Below are 18,798 nucleotides of genomic sequence, written 5' to 3'. Positions count from 1 at the left end.
ACAGCAAATTTAAAGGAGAGACTGTGAAGTGAAATATTTTCATTATCCTTACCTTCCCTGAGTAGGATTGTTGTATGTTTTCCGGGCTGTATGGCCATGTTCCAGAAGTATTCTCTCCTGACGTTTCACCCACATCTATGGCAGGCATCCTCAGAGGTTGTGAGGTATGGAGAAACTAAGCAAAGAAGGTTAATATATATCTGTGGAAAGTCCAGGGTGTGAGAAGAACATATAACAACATACAACAACCCTGTGATCCCGGCCATGAAAGCCTTCGACAACACTTCCTTAAGTATATCCAGACTGCACAATAATAACACTTTGATACAGGTTAAGTATCCCTTGTTTGAAATACTTGGGACCTGAAGTGTTTTGTTTTTCAGATTTTGTTTTTTTAAAGATTTTGGAGCATTTGTGCCTATCTAATGAGATACCTTGGCAAGGAGACCCAAGCCGAAACACTAAATTAATTTATGTTTCATATACACCTTACATAGATAGCACTGTATGCTGCTTTGTAAGTTTCTCCATTTTCACTCCCATATCCATAGTACATGTGTGACTCCTAGTTCTTCTGACTGCGCCTGTACTTTCCTTTCTTTTTCAGGAAGCTACTTTGCCAGTCACTTCATCATGGGAGGTGAGAAGTTTGATTCTACACATCCTGAGGGTTACCTCTTTGGAGAGAACAGTGATCTGAATTTCCTTGGGAACAGACCTGTAGCGGTAAGAGTGAAGATGAACATAATTAGATAATAGCTGTGTAAACAGGGGTAAACAAGACAGAAGTGAGGCATGTCGTTTATTTTTACAAGCTTAGTTTTATTTTTTGTTTCACATGTTCTTTTCTTTTGCATGCATTCCCCAATTAATATCTACATCCTTAGATGTATCTCAAATTTAGTTTGATGGCAGATTCCCCCTTCCACCCAGCATCATTATTCTTTTTGAATCCAGTTAAAGAACACAGTGACAGAATAGGGATTTTAAACGTCTTTCTAGCTCTTCAACCTCTTAAACCTAGCTGAGACTCAGCATTGTTCTCTTGGACAAAGAAGTTGCACAACGACTCTGTGGTTTCTGCCCAGCTGGTGTCATGGGTAGTGCAGGCGGGAATGACTGACCCAAAAGTGTGATTTGTGATAACTTACTGAATCCCTTATATATTTGGGAGGAGAGCAAAGAGGGTGGTATTAGAAGTACAGGAGAGAGGATAAAGCTTGTTAGTTGGTTGAAGTATCTCTTGACTACAATTATCCTTTATAATACTTCTTTGGTCCAAGATGAACCGCAGTTGCCACGGAGAGGATTGTAGTAGTAAAATAGGATAGTCAGAATGATATGCGCAAGACAATATATACATACAAATTTGACTATCCTATTCTTCCTGTACATCTCCCACACCAATAATTCTCCCCTACCCAAAAATAGAGAGATGCATATGTCTCTGATGTAGAAGAAGAGTGCACATACATTTAAATACAGGCCAAGAAGCTCTTTTTACGGAGTCTTTTTATGTCTATCTAGACTCCCTTTTCCTCCTCATCCTCTGGAAATCTTTTAGCAGTATCAATATTGGGAAGAAAGCAAGGGCTGGAGAAACAAAGACTTTTAGTGCTAGGTATAGAAGGTTAAAATATTTTTGTTTACCTATGCAAGGTTTGTTGCTTCATTTCTTGTTGTGTTGGCATGCCTTAGACTCATTTTTAAAAATTTATGGTGACCCTACTTATGATGGCCATATTTTTCTTAGCAAAAGTTGGCTAGAGAGGTTCTTTTCACTGCTGTGGATTCATGGATCAAAGGATAGCATATACCGTTGCCACTCGCAGAGGACCCTTGGGAAACATGCCAGCCTCTGTCTTGAATTTTCGAAGTTCCCTGAAAAAAATATTTTTATACCCTCACTCAAAGTGTCATTGTGTAAGTCTCACAATGCAGCTTGATTTAAAAAAATCCAAGGAGAAAGAACATACTGTACTCTCAATCTGCTCAGGTGCCAAATAGTTTGCCTCTGTCGGTTCCTGCAATCTACAGTATATACCCTTGTGTTCTCCGTAGATAATTTTTAGCCTTCCTTCCATCATTTATAGAAGACGACTGACATTTTGATGCAAAGCATTCTGGACAAGTGTTTGCTCCTTCTTGTCCACCACCTCCCTTTATTCCTCTGTTAGATCTACGTGTCTGGATTTGTTTATCTAAAGAGCCGGCAGGACGGAAATGTCCGTGATCCCATCTCTTAAACTGGAGCTTGCTTTGTTGCCTGTTAGCTCAGCAAAGCGTTAAATGTCAGACCTTCAGGATGTGCAAGATGTTAATTATGGACAGAGTGCCTTTTCCCTTCCATTCTTTCTTGACATGTTCAGAGCAATGGCCTTTATGCAGAATGATGGAGAGGTGGGATGTGAGTTCCTATCATGTCCTTAAGTGCTCTATATGAGGAAGAGAGCAGAAGGTTTTTGCAATGCAATTGTATGATCAAGGGTGTTTTTTTATAAAAATCAGTACTATGGTGGTTGACGGAGGAAGATGTAACAATAGAATGACATGCTTGGGGCAGTTTACAACTCTCATGTTTCTCATTATGGTCAACGTTGATTGGCTGGGTGAGTGGGTGGAGGAAGCCATCAGATACCATACAGAGAGAGTAAAAATTATTTTAAAGTGAAATGTTTAATAACGAGCATCTATTTTACAGAGTGTTAGGACATCCTGGAATGACAGGTTCAAAGGCTATTTAGATACAGAGTGCTATTGAAATAGGAACTTGATTTGTGTACATTGTTTCTAATGTGAGAGATAATATCATGAAGGTTTACAGTCTAATGTGATAATAACTTGCAATGATGGCTAAATACTTGACTATGCAAACAAAAATAGTGACCAGAGATTATTCACGTAACTTGGATGATAAAGACACCAAAATAGTTTAAAAGATTTGCGTCATCTTGACTCAGTCATAAGTAGAGTGCGTAGTCATGAATTCAGAAGGCTAAGATTTAGAAGAGCAACTATGAAAGATCTAAATAAGATTCTCATGTGTTTTTTTAATATCAGGAGTGACTTAAGAAACTGCAAGTCGCTTCTGGTGTGAGAGAATTGGCTGTCTGCAAGGATATTGCCCAGGGGATGCCAGGATATTTGATGTTTTACCAACCTATGAGAGGCTTCTCTCATGTCCCCTCATGGGGAGCTGGAGCTGACAGAGGGAGCTCACCCGCCCTCCCCAGATTCAAACCGCCAACTTGTTGGTCAGCAGTCCTGCCGGCACAAGGGTTTAACCCATTGCTCCACTGGGGGCTCTCATGTGTAAAGTTTTATTATTAAATGCCAAAGTCAGAATCACTCATGCCCTGTGTATAGATGTGATAGCTGTACAGGAAGAGCAAATCAAACCCGAGACTAAACTGAGTCTGTCATACCTTTGGCAATTTTGTACTTTAAAACTGAAGTACTCCTAAAATTGGTGGGGCAACAGAGTTTTCTGGTATCCTTACACTAGAAGAAATGTCTGGTTTCATGAATCGTATCGGGAAATGCAGCTGGCAAATAACATGTGTATGCATCTTCAAGTTGCCTGCCGATTTATGGTCACTCCATGAGTTTCATAGGGTTTTCTTTAGCAAGGAACACTCAGCGGTGGTTCTGCCAGTCCCTTCTTCTGCAATATATAGTACTCCTTTGTTCTGCTGTTCCCTGAACATGCTGTGTGTCTTTTTATTCATGTTTGCCTCTTGCTTCTTCTTTTTCCCCTTTCATGATGTGGGCCTGTCCTGACTCTGTAGAATACAGAGGGCTTCTTTTTTCTATCCGAGAAATGCCACCAGCGGCAATGTCCACGTGCTGCTTCTCAGCCAAGAGGGCACCGCTTTTGCTTTACAGATCAAAGAGGCAGGGAGATGCTGAGTGCTGGTCCTCTGTCAGGCACCACGTCCTCGTTTTGTGCTCTGAATGCTTCTGATTTATTCAATAACCTGGCATATCCTCCTAGCAGGGCATTTGGCCTCAAATGTGTTTACTCACCTGTGAAGAAATGGCCTGCTCTGCGGTGCACACTGTAGTGATTCATCTCATCAGAGCCCAGGGCAGGGTTTGGCAATGCTTTTCTTGAGCTCTGAGTAGCCAACGTTGGACAGTGAGACAGTTGCATGTTGTACTGGCAGCCTTTTTAGTCCACTCAGGGAAATGCTTCATGGTGTGAATAAATTAGTTATGATCATTGTTGACATTGAACAGAATGGCAGGACCATTAATGCTAATCAAGGTAATTAATTACAACATTCACACTGGCCTCCAACAGACAAGAGTCCTTTCCCCCACCCTGGACCTTCCACAGATATATAAACTTCCCTGGCTTAGTTTACAATATACCTCACAACCTCTGAGGATGCCTGCCATAGATGTGGGTGAAAAGTCAGGAGAGAATGCTTCTGGAACATGGCCATGCACCCTGGAAAACTCACAACAACCCATTGAACAGAACATTTTTGAAAAGAGCAACCCCACCCACCCCACACACACACACACAAATGAATACGTGCCTAGGTGAGCAAAACTAAAGACCATGTAATGCAACGTGTTGTTTTCCATAGCAGGTCATGAAGGAAACAGCTCCTCCCTTACTGTTTGTCCCCCCAGTCTCCTAAGCTTTTGAGCCTGGAGATTCAGCTGTTTACGGCTAAATCTTATCAACGGACATGGCCTCCTGTGTTATCAAAGGTGATTCAGGCCCTCAAGCCTTGTTCCCTGAGGAGGGAGTGAAGGCAGGGCTCCTTCAGATCTGCTGTGTTGCACAGAAAGCCTTAGAACAGGCAGAATAAACTCATGGACATAAAGCACCATGCCTGCTTTTAGAATGTCAAAAACAAACAACTTCTTACATCACTCAAGTACTTTATGTACAAATAATCAGACAAAATTAAGTGCTCGTGTTGATTCCATAAACAGAGTCCATTAAAAATGTGTGTGTGTGTGTGTGTGTGTGTTTGTGTGTGTGTGTGTGTGTGTGTATATGACCAATTTTCTTTTTCACAGGTATGATACGCTATATTCCCTTCCTTCAAAGGTATTTTTTATAGAAGTTGACTTTGTTCTCCTTATTGAGATGATATACTTGGGAGCCTCCAGTGGTGTAGCAGGTTAAACTGCTGAGCTGCTGAACTTGCTGACTGAAAGGTTAGCAGTTTGAATCCAGGGAGCGGGGTGAGCTCCCGCTTCTGCCAACCTACAAGTTCGAAAACATGCAAATGTGAGTGGATCAATAGGTACTGCTCTGGCGGGAGGGGAACAGAGCTCCATGCAGTCATGCTGGCCACATGAACTTGGAGGTGTCTACGCACAACGCCGGCTCTTCGGCTTAGAAATGGAGATGAGCACCAACCCCCAGAGTCGGACACAACTAGACTTACTCAGGGGAAAACCTTTACTTTTTACTATACTTATCATTTATTTTGTATATATTGGTTCTTGTGTTTACTCATATTGTGAGCCGCCCCAATTTCTTTCGGGAAGATGGGGCAGGATAGAAATAAAGATGATGATGATGATGATGATGATGATGATGATGATGATGATGATGATTATTATTATTATTATTATTATTATTATAAGTTGTCTTTTAACTGTTTATAATTTGTGCCAGAGGTCCTGTATTTAACATCTTCCATTATAGTTTTTTTGGTACTTTTTAACATAAGCACAATATGTTTAACATAAACACAATGTGAAGAAGAGAGCATGAATTTGAAAGATTTAAATACATTTTACATACCATTATTGAAGTTTGTATATATTCTACTGTATCTTTTTCAAATGTATTTTCACTCTACATCTTCTCTGGTAATAATTAATTTTTTTTATGGAAACATTTTTACCATCTGCTCCATCAGTGTCTTTTATCCTAGTAAACCTATCCTAGTAAATAGGATAGGAATTCTACCTGTATCAAATTATTTTCTATTGCTTTTAAATAAATGAAAATAAAGGATTTTTTTTGTTAATACCCCATTAAGCATAATGAATACTGTATATACTCGAGTATAAGCCAACCCGAATATAAGCCAAGGTACCTAATTTTACCACACAAAAACTGGGCAAACATTGACTCCAGTATAAGCTGAGATACCAATAAGATTACATTAATTGAGGCATCAGTAGTTTAAATGTCTTTGAATCTTTACATCAAACTGTAATTTAAGATATGACTGCTCAACTCTGTTCAAATCATTATTTTCATCTTCTTCAATGTAAATGTGCTTATGTATCCTTTTAATAATAATAGAGTGAAATAATAAATGTAATAATAATAATAAATGAAGTAAAATAATAAAGGTAATAATAAAGAGTAAAATAATGTATTATTAATAATAAAAAATAGAGTAAAATAAATGTAAAAGTAACAACAATAGAGTAAAATAATAAATGTAATAATAATAATTAATAGAGTAAAATAATAAATGTAACAATACCAATAATAGAGAAAAATAATAAATATATCATAGCCGACCTGAATATAAGCCCACCAGGACCCTCACCCGAGTATAAGCCGAGGAGAGGTTTTTTCAGTCCTAAAAAAGGGCTGAAAAACTAGGCTTATACTCGAGTATATAAGTAGTTTGCAAACAGCTTTGATTCAAAATTGACAATTTTGTGGTGGCCCCTCAAAGTAGCTGAATTTAAGCTAGGTTTATTGCGTTTACTACCAGAAAAACAATTTGTCCCTCACAGCACTAAACTTAAAGTCCTGTGCTTTCCAGTTGCAGTCCCCTTGAACACAAAATAACACCAGGGTCGCAGTAGGTTTGTGTAAAAGAAAATACTTTACTCTTTTCGGCAGAGTTCCAGCAGAACAGCCTTAATATGCAGGAAAATGCAGGAAAACTCGGCACCTACAGCAAGGGTTGTAAAGAGTGCCAAATGGTATACTGTAACCTTCCCTGTTATACCACACTGATTGTAGCAGAAAAAAACATTTGCTTTTTTTGACACATGCAATGCACCTGCATATGGATTCTTTCTTTCTTCACACACATACATCTGTGGTAACCTTAGTATTAAATCCTCACAAAAACCTACCCAGTTTTCTATATACCTTAAGGTTTTCCATTTCGTGATCCGTATCTTCTGAGAAGCATACTAATTGATTGTTAACCATAATTAGCACACGCTGTTTTGTACTGAAAGCCTGATTCTGCCAATAATATCTCCAGAATACACTAAAATAGCAGTCCATTTTATTCATCCTCATGTTCATGTAAATTAAATATTTGAGTTAATTGAAGAAATGGATTTCAATAATTAACAAGTAAGCATGTCCATTTTTGGTATTCAGTTCGTGCAAATTCTTTTTTTAACAGGAAGCTTTATCCAACGGAAACTATAGTTCTAACAAAGTAAAAAATGTGATACCTTTAGCACTCTAATACAATCAAACTTTATTTGTAGTTGGAACCAACTAAAAGAGAACAAATCTAGTTTGCTTATCTAGCTTCAGTTCTTAAACAATTGGGTTACAAGGTTCCAGACTGTTTCTAATCTGACCACAAAGAGGCATATGAAGGTTTTTTAAAGCTATTCTGCACTATATTTCTCTTACCTATCTGTAATACAGCTTAATCTTATCCTTATGTGACATTTGGTGAGTAAGAGAGTGCTTAGCCTGGGTCTTTTCCCAGAGGAGGAAACCTATCTTTATCCATATTCCAGTTCCCCATGGGAGATGGGCTAATCCCATTTATTTACTGACCTGGAGAAGATAAGTGCTAATTCTTTTTTCTCTAGATCTAGTTCAAAGGCTTTTAAATACTGGCCCTCAAGGGAGGTTTGAGACTTACTCAAGTACTCTCTACCTTTTTGATAAGCAAGGACCGTCATGGATCCCATTGATATTCCTAGACAATATTCATGTATATACAATAAAAATAAATTCAAATATGTTTAGCAGGAGCATAATATTATATCCAGGGCACCATGAGGCACAGTGGGCCAGCTCTTTTTGGGTGACATGAAATAGCAGAAATGTATTAGTCATCTGTTGTTGTTTTTTTAAAATTTTGTGCCTTTACTATTTTTTATTGTTGTGTCTTTAACGTTTTGTATTTTGGGTGTCAGCACTGGCAACTATTTGCAGTTTTGGTTCAGGCAACAAGAGGTTGGGACAGCCATTCGCAAACTTGAAAAGCAACACTATGCTGGTTCAATCAGGCTCCATCTATACTGCCATTATAATGCAGATTGAACTGCCTTATATGGTGGGTATAGACTTATATAATGCAGTTTGACTGCATTAAACTGGATGATATGACCATATAATCCAATTTCAGAATGCAGACTAACTGCATTGAACTGGGTTATATGGCAGTGTAGACTCATATAATCCAGTTTAGTGCAGTTCAGTCTGTATTATATGATTCTACACTGACCATATAATGCAGTTCAAACTGCACCAAATGGCAGTGTAGATGTGATCTGAGTCAAACCAAATCTAAACCCAAGTTCAGAAAAGAAAACTTTTAAATATATATTTTCTTATCCGGAACCAAAGTCAAAATAACTGAAATTATTTGTTGAAACTACACTAGATCAAAAATAGAAAAACAACATCAAAAGGTTCAGGTTTCTATTATAAAATAAAATGTGTGAGCCAAAATCTTATGGTTGGTTCCAACTGGAATATCTCCATTGAATCAATGGGAACTTAAGTCAATATTTAAGAATGCTAATCTGATTCAGTACCTCTACTCTTTGATTTGCCACTCAGCAATTTTACTTTTCTCAGAATGAGGATATACAATGAAACTACTATCTGGAGGTTTGCTTTTTATTACTATTTTGGGCTTCCACGGGCTTCATATTCTGACTACTATAAACTCTGGGCCTGAGAAATGTCTGGCCTTAGACTGGAAGATTGACAGGAAGACTAGGTTAATATACTCTATTAAATACAGTAGAGTCTCACTTATCCAACATAAACGGGCCGGCAGAACGTTGGATAAGCGAATATGTTGGATAATAAGGAGATATCAAGGAAAAGTCTATAAGTCTGTTAAACATCAAATTAGGTTATGATTTTACAAATTAAGCACCAAAACATCATGTTATACAACAAATTTGGCAGAAAAAGTAGTTCAGTACGCAGTAATGCTATGTAGTAATTGCTGTATTTACGAATTTAGCACCAAAATATCACGATGTATTGAAAACATTGACTACAAAAATGCGTTGGATAATCCAGAACGTTGGATAAGCGCATGTTGGATAAGTGAAACTCTACTGTAAGTAGTAAAATATTTAAATTCTCTAATTATATACAAAGTCCTTTCCTTCTTCTATAAAATTGATTTGGTTTTGCCTTTCACTAATAGACGTGACCCTTACTATACTGTTAATTTTTGTTGTTGTTCATGCATTTTTCTTAGCATTTATCTACAACAGTTTCAAACCTATTAAGTTGCTCTACTCCATTACACTAAAGGTTATTGTTATAAACCAGGCTTTCCCAACCAGTGTTTCTACAGAGGGTTTGGATTATGATTTCCACCATAACTGACTACTTGCCATGTTGACTGCAACTGTTGGGTCTAAAAGATCCGGAAAGACTGGATTGGACACAGCTGATAAAAATGATGTCTCTTAAAATAGACATTTCTCATTTGAATAGGAACTAGGTAATAGTTCATATCTGTGGAAGAGGTCACTGAAGCTTTATTGGCCTGAAATAGAACCTAAATGGATTAACGTAACATTGAAGCCTAACCTGTAACTTCAACTGAACTAAAATGCAATGGGTTGCCTCATTGACTTTGAGCACTTTACCAAGCTTTCCTTATATCCAAGTGTGTATCTGTAGCAATAACATCACAGTCCTATTCCTATATCAAACAGGAATCAAACAAGGAGTTGCTTGATAGCCTTTCCTTTTTTGTGGGTCTGCCATAAATCTTTGCTTATGCCCTTGCTGCTGTACTCTTTTTGTCAGTAATTGGAGATCAATGGCATGTTCCAATGTTCTGCCGATGCAGCAGAATGTAGGGTAGAATCCACTCAGCCATGCTGGAGTCAGAGGCTGCAAAGGTCTGCCGTGATCCATCTAATCAGGGACACTTACAGTGCAATTCCTGGAGAGACAGACACTACTGGGTTGTATTAATCTGGACTGGATTAATGTCTACAGCATTCTTGAAGTAGGGTATTTGTCATCTCAAGTAACATTTCATTTCCTTCTTTGTGTACCAACAAAGAGAACTCCCTCCAAATCTATGAATCAGATCACACTAGATTAGAAAACGGCTCACATGAGAAATCAAGTCAATACGTATTTACTTATGATATATGATCAATTTTTAATTACAAAATTGAGAGTAATACAGTAATTTGGCTGTTACCTTGGTGGTTTTTAAAGACTTTGGTGGCATAACAAATGCCATAGAACAAGGGTGGTTTGAAGATGGGTCTCAGAGCACTGATTATCGTTCTGGTGATGTGCGCTAGATTAGCAACTAAAAAAAACATGATTCTGTAGGAAACAACTTCTTGCTGCAAATTATACTGCTGTAATGAATTTAAGAATACTTGGGGCCCTTCCACACAGCCATATAACCCAGAATATCAAGGCAGAGAATCCCACAATACCCTCTTTGAACTGGCTTATATGAGTCCACACTGCCATATAGCCCAATTCAAAGCAGAAAATGTGAGATATTTTTTCATCTGTGTGAAAAGAGCCTTGGAGTAAGCTCAAAGTAGATTTTTGTGCAGAAGGATTGCACATTTATGCTATGTTTTCATACAGCAAATTCTTCAGTTTGAAATATCTTAAGGCAGAGTTTCACAAACTCTGCTCCTCCAGGTATTTTGGACTTCAGCTCCAAGAAATCTCAGCCAGTTTACCAGCTGTTAGGAATTGTGGAATCTGAAGTCTAAAACATCTGGAGGAGCACAGTTTGAGAAACTTTGCCTTAAGGATGTGCCCTTTTCACTGGACTCCAGGTGGCAGTAAAGTGGGGGGAAAGATCTTGCAGGCCTTAATGTTTGTCTGCTCCTGCCATAGAAATCAAAAGAGGACTGGGAAGTATTCTGTAATGAGGCGGGCTCTACTGTATTTAGTAATCCTAGAAGACTATAATTCATACTATAATTTCAGAGGGAAGCAGCACAAAAGAAACCAAGAAACAGAAAGCCAGAATCTAAAAGGCTGTGGTGGAAAACTATTGTGTGTGACATGAAAAAAGCTGTACTGAAGTATTCTGTAGGCATGGAATCCAGAAACAAAGGGACCTTGCTTAGAGTGAAATAACTTCTTAATCAGTCACAATACAATTGGCTCTTCACTTTCATGGGTTTCCCTTTCAATAATTTGGTTATTTGTGGATTATTTAGTGCCATGTCTGCTGCCACTCTACATAGGGAATGCTGGCCTAGTGAAAATGAGGATTACCACAAACATACAATAAGGTTTGTATGTCTCCTCCATTAAAAATGTAGAACATCAGCAGAGCTGGACCCCCCCCCCCCCGCCTCCCCCCACTTCTGTCTGGGCCATGGAGATTGCCACTGTTGCCACTTTGGTGGCCTTTTTGCAGGCAAGTGCCCAGGTTCACAGGGACTGCCACCTCAGTCTTTTTCATGCCCAGATGAGAGCAGGAGAGCCTTGTGGGATTCACTTTGCATTTGGTACTGTGTTTTGCCCTGCCATGTGGCTTCCAGTGGAAACAGAAGAACAAAGATTAGAGCCCATCTTAGACTGGGTTCCACCCCCCTCCCCCGCCCCCATTTTCCCAAGATGAAGTATGCAGGTGTGCAAAACAAGCAATACATCCTTTTAGCCAAACATCTCTGCTTTTCTGTTTCCTGGGGACAAAAGAAGAAAAACATAGTCCTTGACTTAGTGGATTTCTTGCTGTGTTTTGCACAGGCCCCTCCTGCCCCTTATTTACACATTTTGCCCAGGCAGGATCATCCAGGCGCATTTCTTCCCACCCCTCACAAAATCCTTATTTAGGCATGACTTGTCTGGTTTCAGCCAACCTGTGAAGAGAGGTACACTTAACCCTATCCTCAAAGTGATACGCTAAGAGCGGGCGCTCATTTCGCTCCCGGGATTTGAACCTGGGACCTTTTGGTCGGCAAGTTCAGCAGCTCAGCGCTTTAATGCACTGTGCCACCAGGGGCCCCAAGAACAGGTCCCTGTGTAAAGGGTGGGAGGGGGCGGAAAAGCGGATGAGGGGCACGGGAGGCACAGTCTAAGCAGAGCAAAGTGTATTTCACACTCCTTGATAAGAAACTCAAGAACCCACAAAGGGAGTGACCTAAATTGTTAATCTCTTCTTTTGGAATGAAGATTTACAGTACATAGAAAGAAATTGGAGAGGTTAAAGCTGCTGAGTCTTATATTTGTAGACAAATTATTTCTATAGGGCTTGGTACAAATACAGTATATTTGTATCGGCTTCAGTGATAACTGTAGCTCTTTTCCTTTTTAAAAATTGGTTTAGTAGTTGTTACCACTTGGTGGCACCAAAAGGCTTGAGGTAGAGGATGTTTATTTCCAATGCCACACTATTTAGGACAACACCTAGTTATTCGTCCTTCTTCAGCTAATGAATTCTCAGTTGGTATTTGACAGTCTGAAAACAGTGTTCTGCTGATTAATATGCCTATAGTGTTAGAAATAACCTGGAAGGTGGGTAGGTTTAAAAGGTAAAGATAAAGGTTTCCCCCTGACATTAAGTCTAGTCGTTTCTGACTCTGGGGGCTGGTGCTGATCTCCATTTCTAAGCCGAAGAGCCAGCGTTGTTCGTAAACACCCCCAAGGTCATGTGGCCAGCATGATTGCATGGAATGGCGTTACCTTCCCCCTATTGATTTACTCACATTTGCGTGTTTTCAAACTGCTAGGTTGGCAGAAGCTGGGACCAACAGCTCACCCTGCTCCCCAGATTTGAACTGCTGACCTTTCGGTCAGCAAGTTCAGCAGCTCAGTGGTGTAACTGACTGCGCCATCAGGGGTATTTTATTTTCTACATCACAAATGACATTTTTAATACAGAATGTTCTCAAATTCTTGGAAATAATCTTCCTCATAATAAAAAATTTGATACATGTCCACTTTAGGACTGAACTCTCCTATATCATGATGGTGGTTGTTTTCCATTAAAGTTGCATTTCCTTTTTTATGACAAGCTGCCGTGATGTACACTACACACAACACACGTTATAGGTCCAGAGCCCCCCTTTTTAAAATTTACTGTATTGTGTTGTTTTAGTTTTTTATATATGAGCCAGTAAGTACCGTCTCTTGAAAGGTCTTGGGCTGGGAGGGTAGATGAGAGAATGGGTATTTTTTTTTAGGATTATGTAAATGTGGATGTGTGATTAAACACCATAGGAGTTTAATGAGTTTTTATTGTTCCAACATAAATCTATTCTAAATGGTCTGATATAGAATGCCATTCGGCTGCACCGCTGGGAAATTAAAAGCTTTATACACCAACATATTAGCACATTTACCATAGACCAGCCTCTCCTCATTCTAATCTTTGTAGGAGCCACGGTGAAACATTGGGTTAAACCTTTGTGCCAACTGACCTGCTGACCTGAAGGTTGGTAGTTTGAATCAGTGAGATGGGGTGAGCTCCTGTCTGTCCGCTCTAGCTTGCGGGGACATGAGAGAAGCCTCCCAGCAGGATGGTAACACATCCAGACGTCCCCTGGCAAACGTCTCTGTAGTCAGCCAATTCTCTCACAGCGAAAGCTTGTTCTCACGTTGATTCTGACACAATAAAAAAATCCTGTTCTCTTGGCTACAATTTCTATTACCTATATCCCAGGATCGTCAATAACTATCCTGGTTGGGAGACATAATTTAATGCACATGGGGAGCACCAGGTTGTGGGATGCTGTGATAAATGTCTGTGTACAATACTTCAGTTTTGCCAGGGTCCAGTGATCCTCTGCCCTTTTGTCTTTCAAAAATCTGTTTCTCATGTTGGCAGTTTCCTACTTGAACTTACTAAATAAACACAAGGTGTTAAATGTACACAGTGCATAATACTTTCAGCTGCTCCAGGAAGACACTTGAGATCAGAGAGCATGGTGCCCAAGCAGGATAAAGCCCACTCTCCCCCCTCCTGGATTACTTAGCTTCCTGTATTTTAAAAACCAGAGGCCCAGTTAGTTTTGCAACCTAGTCACATGGCAGATGGGGTAAGAAGGCAGGGAATAGGGGAAATAGCAGTACATAAAGAAAACTGCTGAGCTGCTGAACTTGCTGACTAAAAGGTTGGCGATTCGAATCCGGGGAGGGGGTGAGCTCCCTTTGTTAGACCCGGCTTCTGCCAACCTAGCAATTTGAAAACATGCAAATTTATGTAAATCAATAGGTACTGCTCATGCAAGAAGGTAACGGCGCTCCATGCAGTCATGCCGGCCACATGACCATGGCGGTGTCTATGGACCATGCTGGCTCTTCGGTCTAGAAATAGAAATGAGCACCACCCCCCCAGAGTCAGACACAACTAGACTTAATGTCAGGGAAAAACCTTTACCTTTACTAAAGAGGACTTGTGGTACTTAGTTATCTAAGATCAATCCTCAAAACATTCTACGTAAGTGGAACTGTTAAAATATTTCTTTCTGCCTCTCTTCTGTAGAACATTTAAGTGATGTGAATTGGCTTTGTCTTGGATTTACAAATAAGGCAAAGTACCATTTTAAACTAGAAACAAAACTGGAAAGAAGCTATAGTGAAAAGGCAGATTTCTCCAAATAGTGCCAAGCCCTTATGAAAATCTCATAACATTTAACTCAAAATTGGCATGATTTCTTAAAACAAAGCTGCAGTGTGCATTCTCTGCAGAGCTTTAGCTAACCAACACAAACTACTCAAGGTCATTAGAGGGCATGATTCCATATCACCCTGTCTTCTTTGCAGCAGTGATTTTGCTTGGGTTGCTCATGCCTATAGTAGCTATCTGACCTGTTCATTTTTTTTGTCACCTAAGCAAACTCCTGGGCACCCCCTCCACACACACACACACACACTTTTAGCCATACTTTTCTACAAGTAACCAGCAACAAGCTGACATAATTCCTTTTTGCCTTTGGAGCATAGCTGGTTAAATAGGCAAATCTGTATTCATTCTGTGACAGGCAGACAGAGAATTATCACTGTACCATTGCCAGATACTGATCTAAATCAACATACTGCTGCATCAGCAAGCTAAAAATACCCTCCGCTTACTGGACTGGGTACATGAGGCTGCTATGAGAGCAATTGGAAAGGGAGAGGAAACAAGACTGCATAACAGTCTGCAAATATACTGCAAGCAGCTTCCATCTTCTCACCTGTATTAAGTCTCAAGCTAGATCTAGTTTATATTAATCTGTTCAGAGTGTGAATGAAAACATTCCATGTGTCTGCTTTTTTACTGTCCCTGCATGCATCCTAGGACAAAGGTTCCCAAGGCACTCATAATGTGTCCACAATGCATGCGGGAATAGATTTTGTTCTGCTTGGGAAGGTTTACTGTCACAGCTGGCATGGAGGAGAATTTAATTTGAAGAGTGGTGCCTGGTGACCATTTTTGCTCCAAGGAGGTGGAGGGCAGAGCAGCCAACACCACATGTTAGTAGTACTAACACATTCAGAGACTCCACTGTATTCATATGTTTCCCTTTGGTAGAAGATACTGATTTCACATGAAGGGAGAGAGATGCTCTCCCAGAACGAATATAGAGTACTGTAATTTGCTGCAAAGTATTACATATTTCTCTCTCTCTCTTTTCTCTCTCACACACACACCCAACACATTTTGTTTGCTTACTTCGTGTGTATAACTAAGGCCCCTTCCACACAGCTGAATAAAATCCCACATTTTCTGCTTTGAACTGGAATATATGGCAGTGTGGACTCAGATAACCCAGTTCAAAGTCGGTATTGTGGTATTTTCTGCCTTGATATTCTGGGTTATATGGCTGTGTGGAAGGGCCTTTAAATCCCAAGCACACACCTGTGAAATCCAATAGGAGAACTCTTTGCTATCACTGAATCACAACAATTCCCCAAAACTTTGCCCCCTCCCTGTCTCAACAAAATAGTGAAATTTAGAAGAGTACCTTTACATGAAATATATAAATACCCATTATCATATCTAAGCAAACTTGTTTGTTGGTAAAATGCAGGGAGGGAGCCTAATTCTCAGATTAATAACTTTTGTCCTGATTTTGCTGCCTTTGGTTTCTTGGCATCATGCTTAAGTCTCCGTGTAGTCATCTTCCTTTGCACTTAGTTGCCAAGTGCTGTAAGCGTAAAAGCAGTGTCCCCTCATTTTTTAAGAAATGCGAGGCTTGCGGGGGCAAACTCCCCGATTCAGATGGCCATTCCATGTGTCTACTTTGCTTGGGGGAGAACCATATACCCCAATCCTGCAAGATCTGTTTGGCCTTTACTCCTCAAGCATGGAGGAATAGGGAGTCTCACCTTAAGGCATTGCTGTTTGAGCGAGCCTTGGCCCCCGATGCGACTTGCGCCCCTAAATGCCCAGTCTCAGAACCGCTAATAACATCTCCGTCTGAGGCGGCTGAGGAGCACTCCTCACTTAAGTCGATTCCCCCGCCGCTCACTCGTGAAGGCGACGCAGAAGCCATGCTGGTAGCCCCTAAGAGGGCAAAACCCTCCAAGCGAACCTCCCTTGCTGCTAAGTCAAAGGAGGGTTACAAAAAACTTAAAAAGAAGGGGCAACTTGTTGGTGCTAAGCCCTCAAGTCCCCAGCAAACTGAGAGCCCGCCTTGGCAGGAGAGGCCAACGCTGACCCAAGCCCCCCTGCAAAAGCGGAGCCCGAGATCCAAGCTGAGACAGGGGCAGAAGCCCCTTCCTTTACTCCCGAAGCAGCACCGCCGATGGAAATTGAGGGTGGAGGTCCCTCAACACTGAATTCCCTCCATGTTCTTCTCACTGCCATCCATCTCCTGGGGGAGGAAAATGAGCCGATACCCTCAGCAGAACTCCAACATCGAACCACGAGTGGCAACTCCACCGGGAAGAATTCAGACGCCTGGTCCACCGTTGGGGCCACCCGGTAGTAGACCTCTTTGTGTCTCCAGCGAACGCCCAGTGCAACACGTTTTGTGCCAGACTTCGCCCTGGAACAGTCCCAGGCTGCGTAGGGGACGCATTCATGTTCACTTGGAATCAAGGTCTCCTATACGCGTTTCCTACAATTCCAATGATACCCAAGACTGTGGCAAAAGTTATGATGGACAATGTGAACTGTATACTGATCACGCCATGGTGGCCGCGCCAACACTGGTTCACGGTGCTCCTTCAGGCATCAAAAGGGGAATACTGTTGTAGTTCAGTCTGATTATGATGAAAGGGAATTTGGGGAACAGCAGTTTGTTCCAGGAAATGTGGAGCCGCAGTTTGTCCTAGGGAATATTGTTGACTCAGAAAAGCAGGTGGATTCGGGAGCTGAGGATGGCTTGGGAAAACAGATGGAAGGGAATGTGGAAAGTTATCAGTTGAGCAAAGATAAGGATGACCTTCTACAGGAGTCTCAAAATTGTCAACAGAGCTCAGATGGTAGTGAGAGGGATGATTGCTTGTTAGACAGGGATTCCAGATTAAAGTTGAGATCAGGCCTCTATCGCAGTGTGAGAATTGCAAGTTGATGCGGAGAAATAAGAGTGCACAGGAATGTGTTTATGTCTTGCAAGGAAGGTTAAAAAAGATGTAGTTTGGGAAAGATTCCAGTCAGAGCAACCTCGCTTTTTGGAGAATCAACTCTTGCCTTGTTCAAGCCTGGCCTCATGCCTAGAATCTGTGTTTGGATTACTTTTAAAGCTCATATATTCATGTTACCTTGGATTTACTGTGCTATTTTTGGGATTTTGGATTAATATCTACGAAATCATTGAACTGTGTTTAAGGATTGCACTTACAATTGGTTTTTACTTATTTTTCTGCTTTTTAATAAGTTTTGCTGTCTTTCTTCAATAAACTGAAAAGACTCAAGCCTGCTGTGTAGTGTCTCAGAGACCCCCGAGTCATGACCCCGTCGCTATTACGGAGCAGACCGAGGAAGAGATGGGGTTTCCGCCATTACCGCTTGATTCCGTCCCTTTCCAGGTGCCCACTGTTGACAATTCTAGCCCACAGTTCACAAGAAAGGGCCTTGGCTCTCAGCCCGGTTCTCCAGAGAATGTTAGTTTTGACCGCCGATTATCTTGGGAGGCTTCGCACGCGAAAAAACAGATTTTGAGAAGGAGCGCTCGTTTAGCAGAAAAAGCCAACGTTAATTAGGCTGGTTCCCTTGAGAGTTTTCAGGGAGGACTGCATCTGGCAAAGTTGTTGTCTTTGGTCATTTTCCCTTGGGAAAGAGCTCGGACACCTGACTGAGGAGGAGAGCAAAGTCCCATAAAAGTTCTGGGCACCAAATAGATCTTGCGGTGTTCAACGTGTCAGTTGAGGGATCACATCGACTCTAGTTCTGCAGCGCGCTACTCTCGAGTAGACCGGCTGCCTCTTGCCTTCCTGTCAAGCCTGGACAGTGATTCAGCTTTACCACGACTAACTTTGCCTTGCTTTGCATCCTAGCCTCGGATTGAGCCCTGGAACTCTGGACAGCTCTTGCCTTAATTCCCCACTCAAACAGCCTGCAGGTTTGAGTGTGTTTTGGTTAATGGATTTAGAACTTTGAACTCTAATACTGGATATCTGCTTACATATTACTGGACTATATTTGACCTTTCCTGAAAGGTCTACTGCTGGACTATATACTCTGCTTATTTTTTATTGCC

The 18,798-nt window shown here is 40.8% G+C and overlaps 1 protein-coding gene across 6 annotated transcripts in view; it reads left to right on the top strand.

The window, feature by feature from the left end:
• rnf157 (ring finger protein 157) overlaps window positions 1-18,798 on the top strand; it is a 110,802-nt gene that overhangs the window by 41,491 nt on the left and 50,513 nt on the right. For all 6 annotated transcript variants that reach the window (XM_062970629.1, XM_062970626.1, XM_062970627.1 and 3 more), the window contains exon 2: window positions 608-726. In XM_062970629.1, the coding sequence (XP_062826699.1) occupies window positions 608-726 (119 nt within the window). The remainder of the gene's footprint in view (window positions 1-607; window positions 727-18,798) is intronic.

The sequence above is a fragment of the Anolis carolinensis genome, chromosome 2, assembly GCF_035594765.1.
Source record: "Anolis carolinensis isolate JA03-04 chromosome 2, rAnoCar3.1.pri, whole genome shotgun sequence".
NCBI lineage: Eukaryota > Metazoa > Chordata > Lepidosauria > Squamata > Dactyloidae > Anolis > Anolis carolinensis.
Note: the sequence above shows the minus strand (reverse complement) of the source record. Positions and strands in the feature narration are given on the sequence as shown.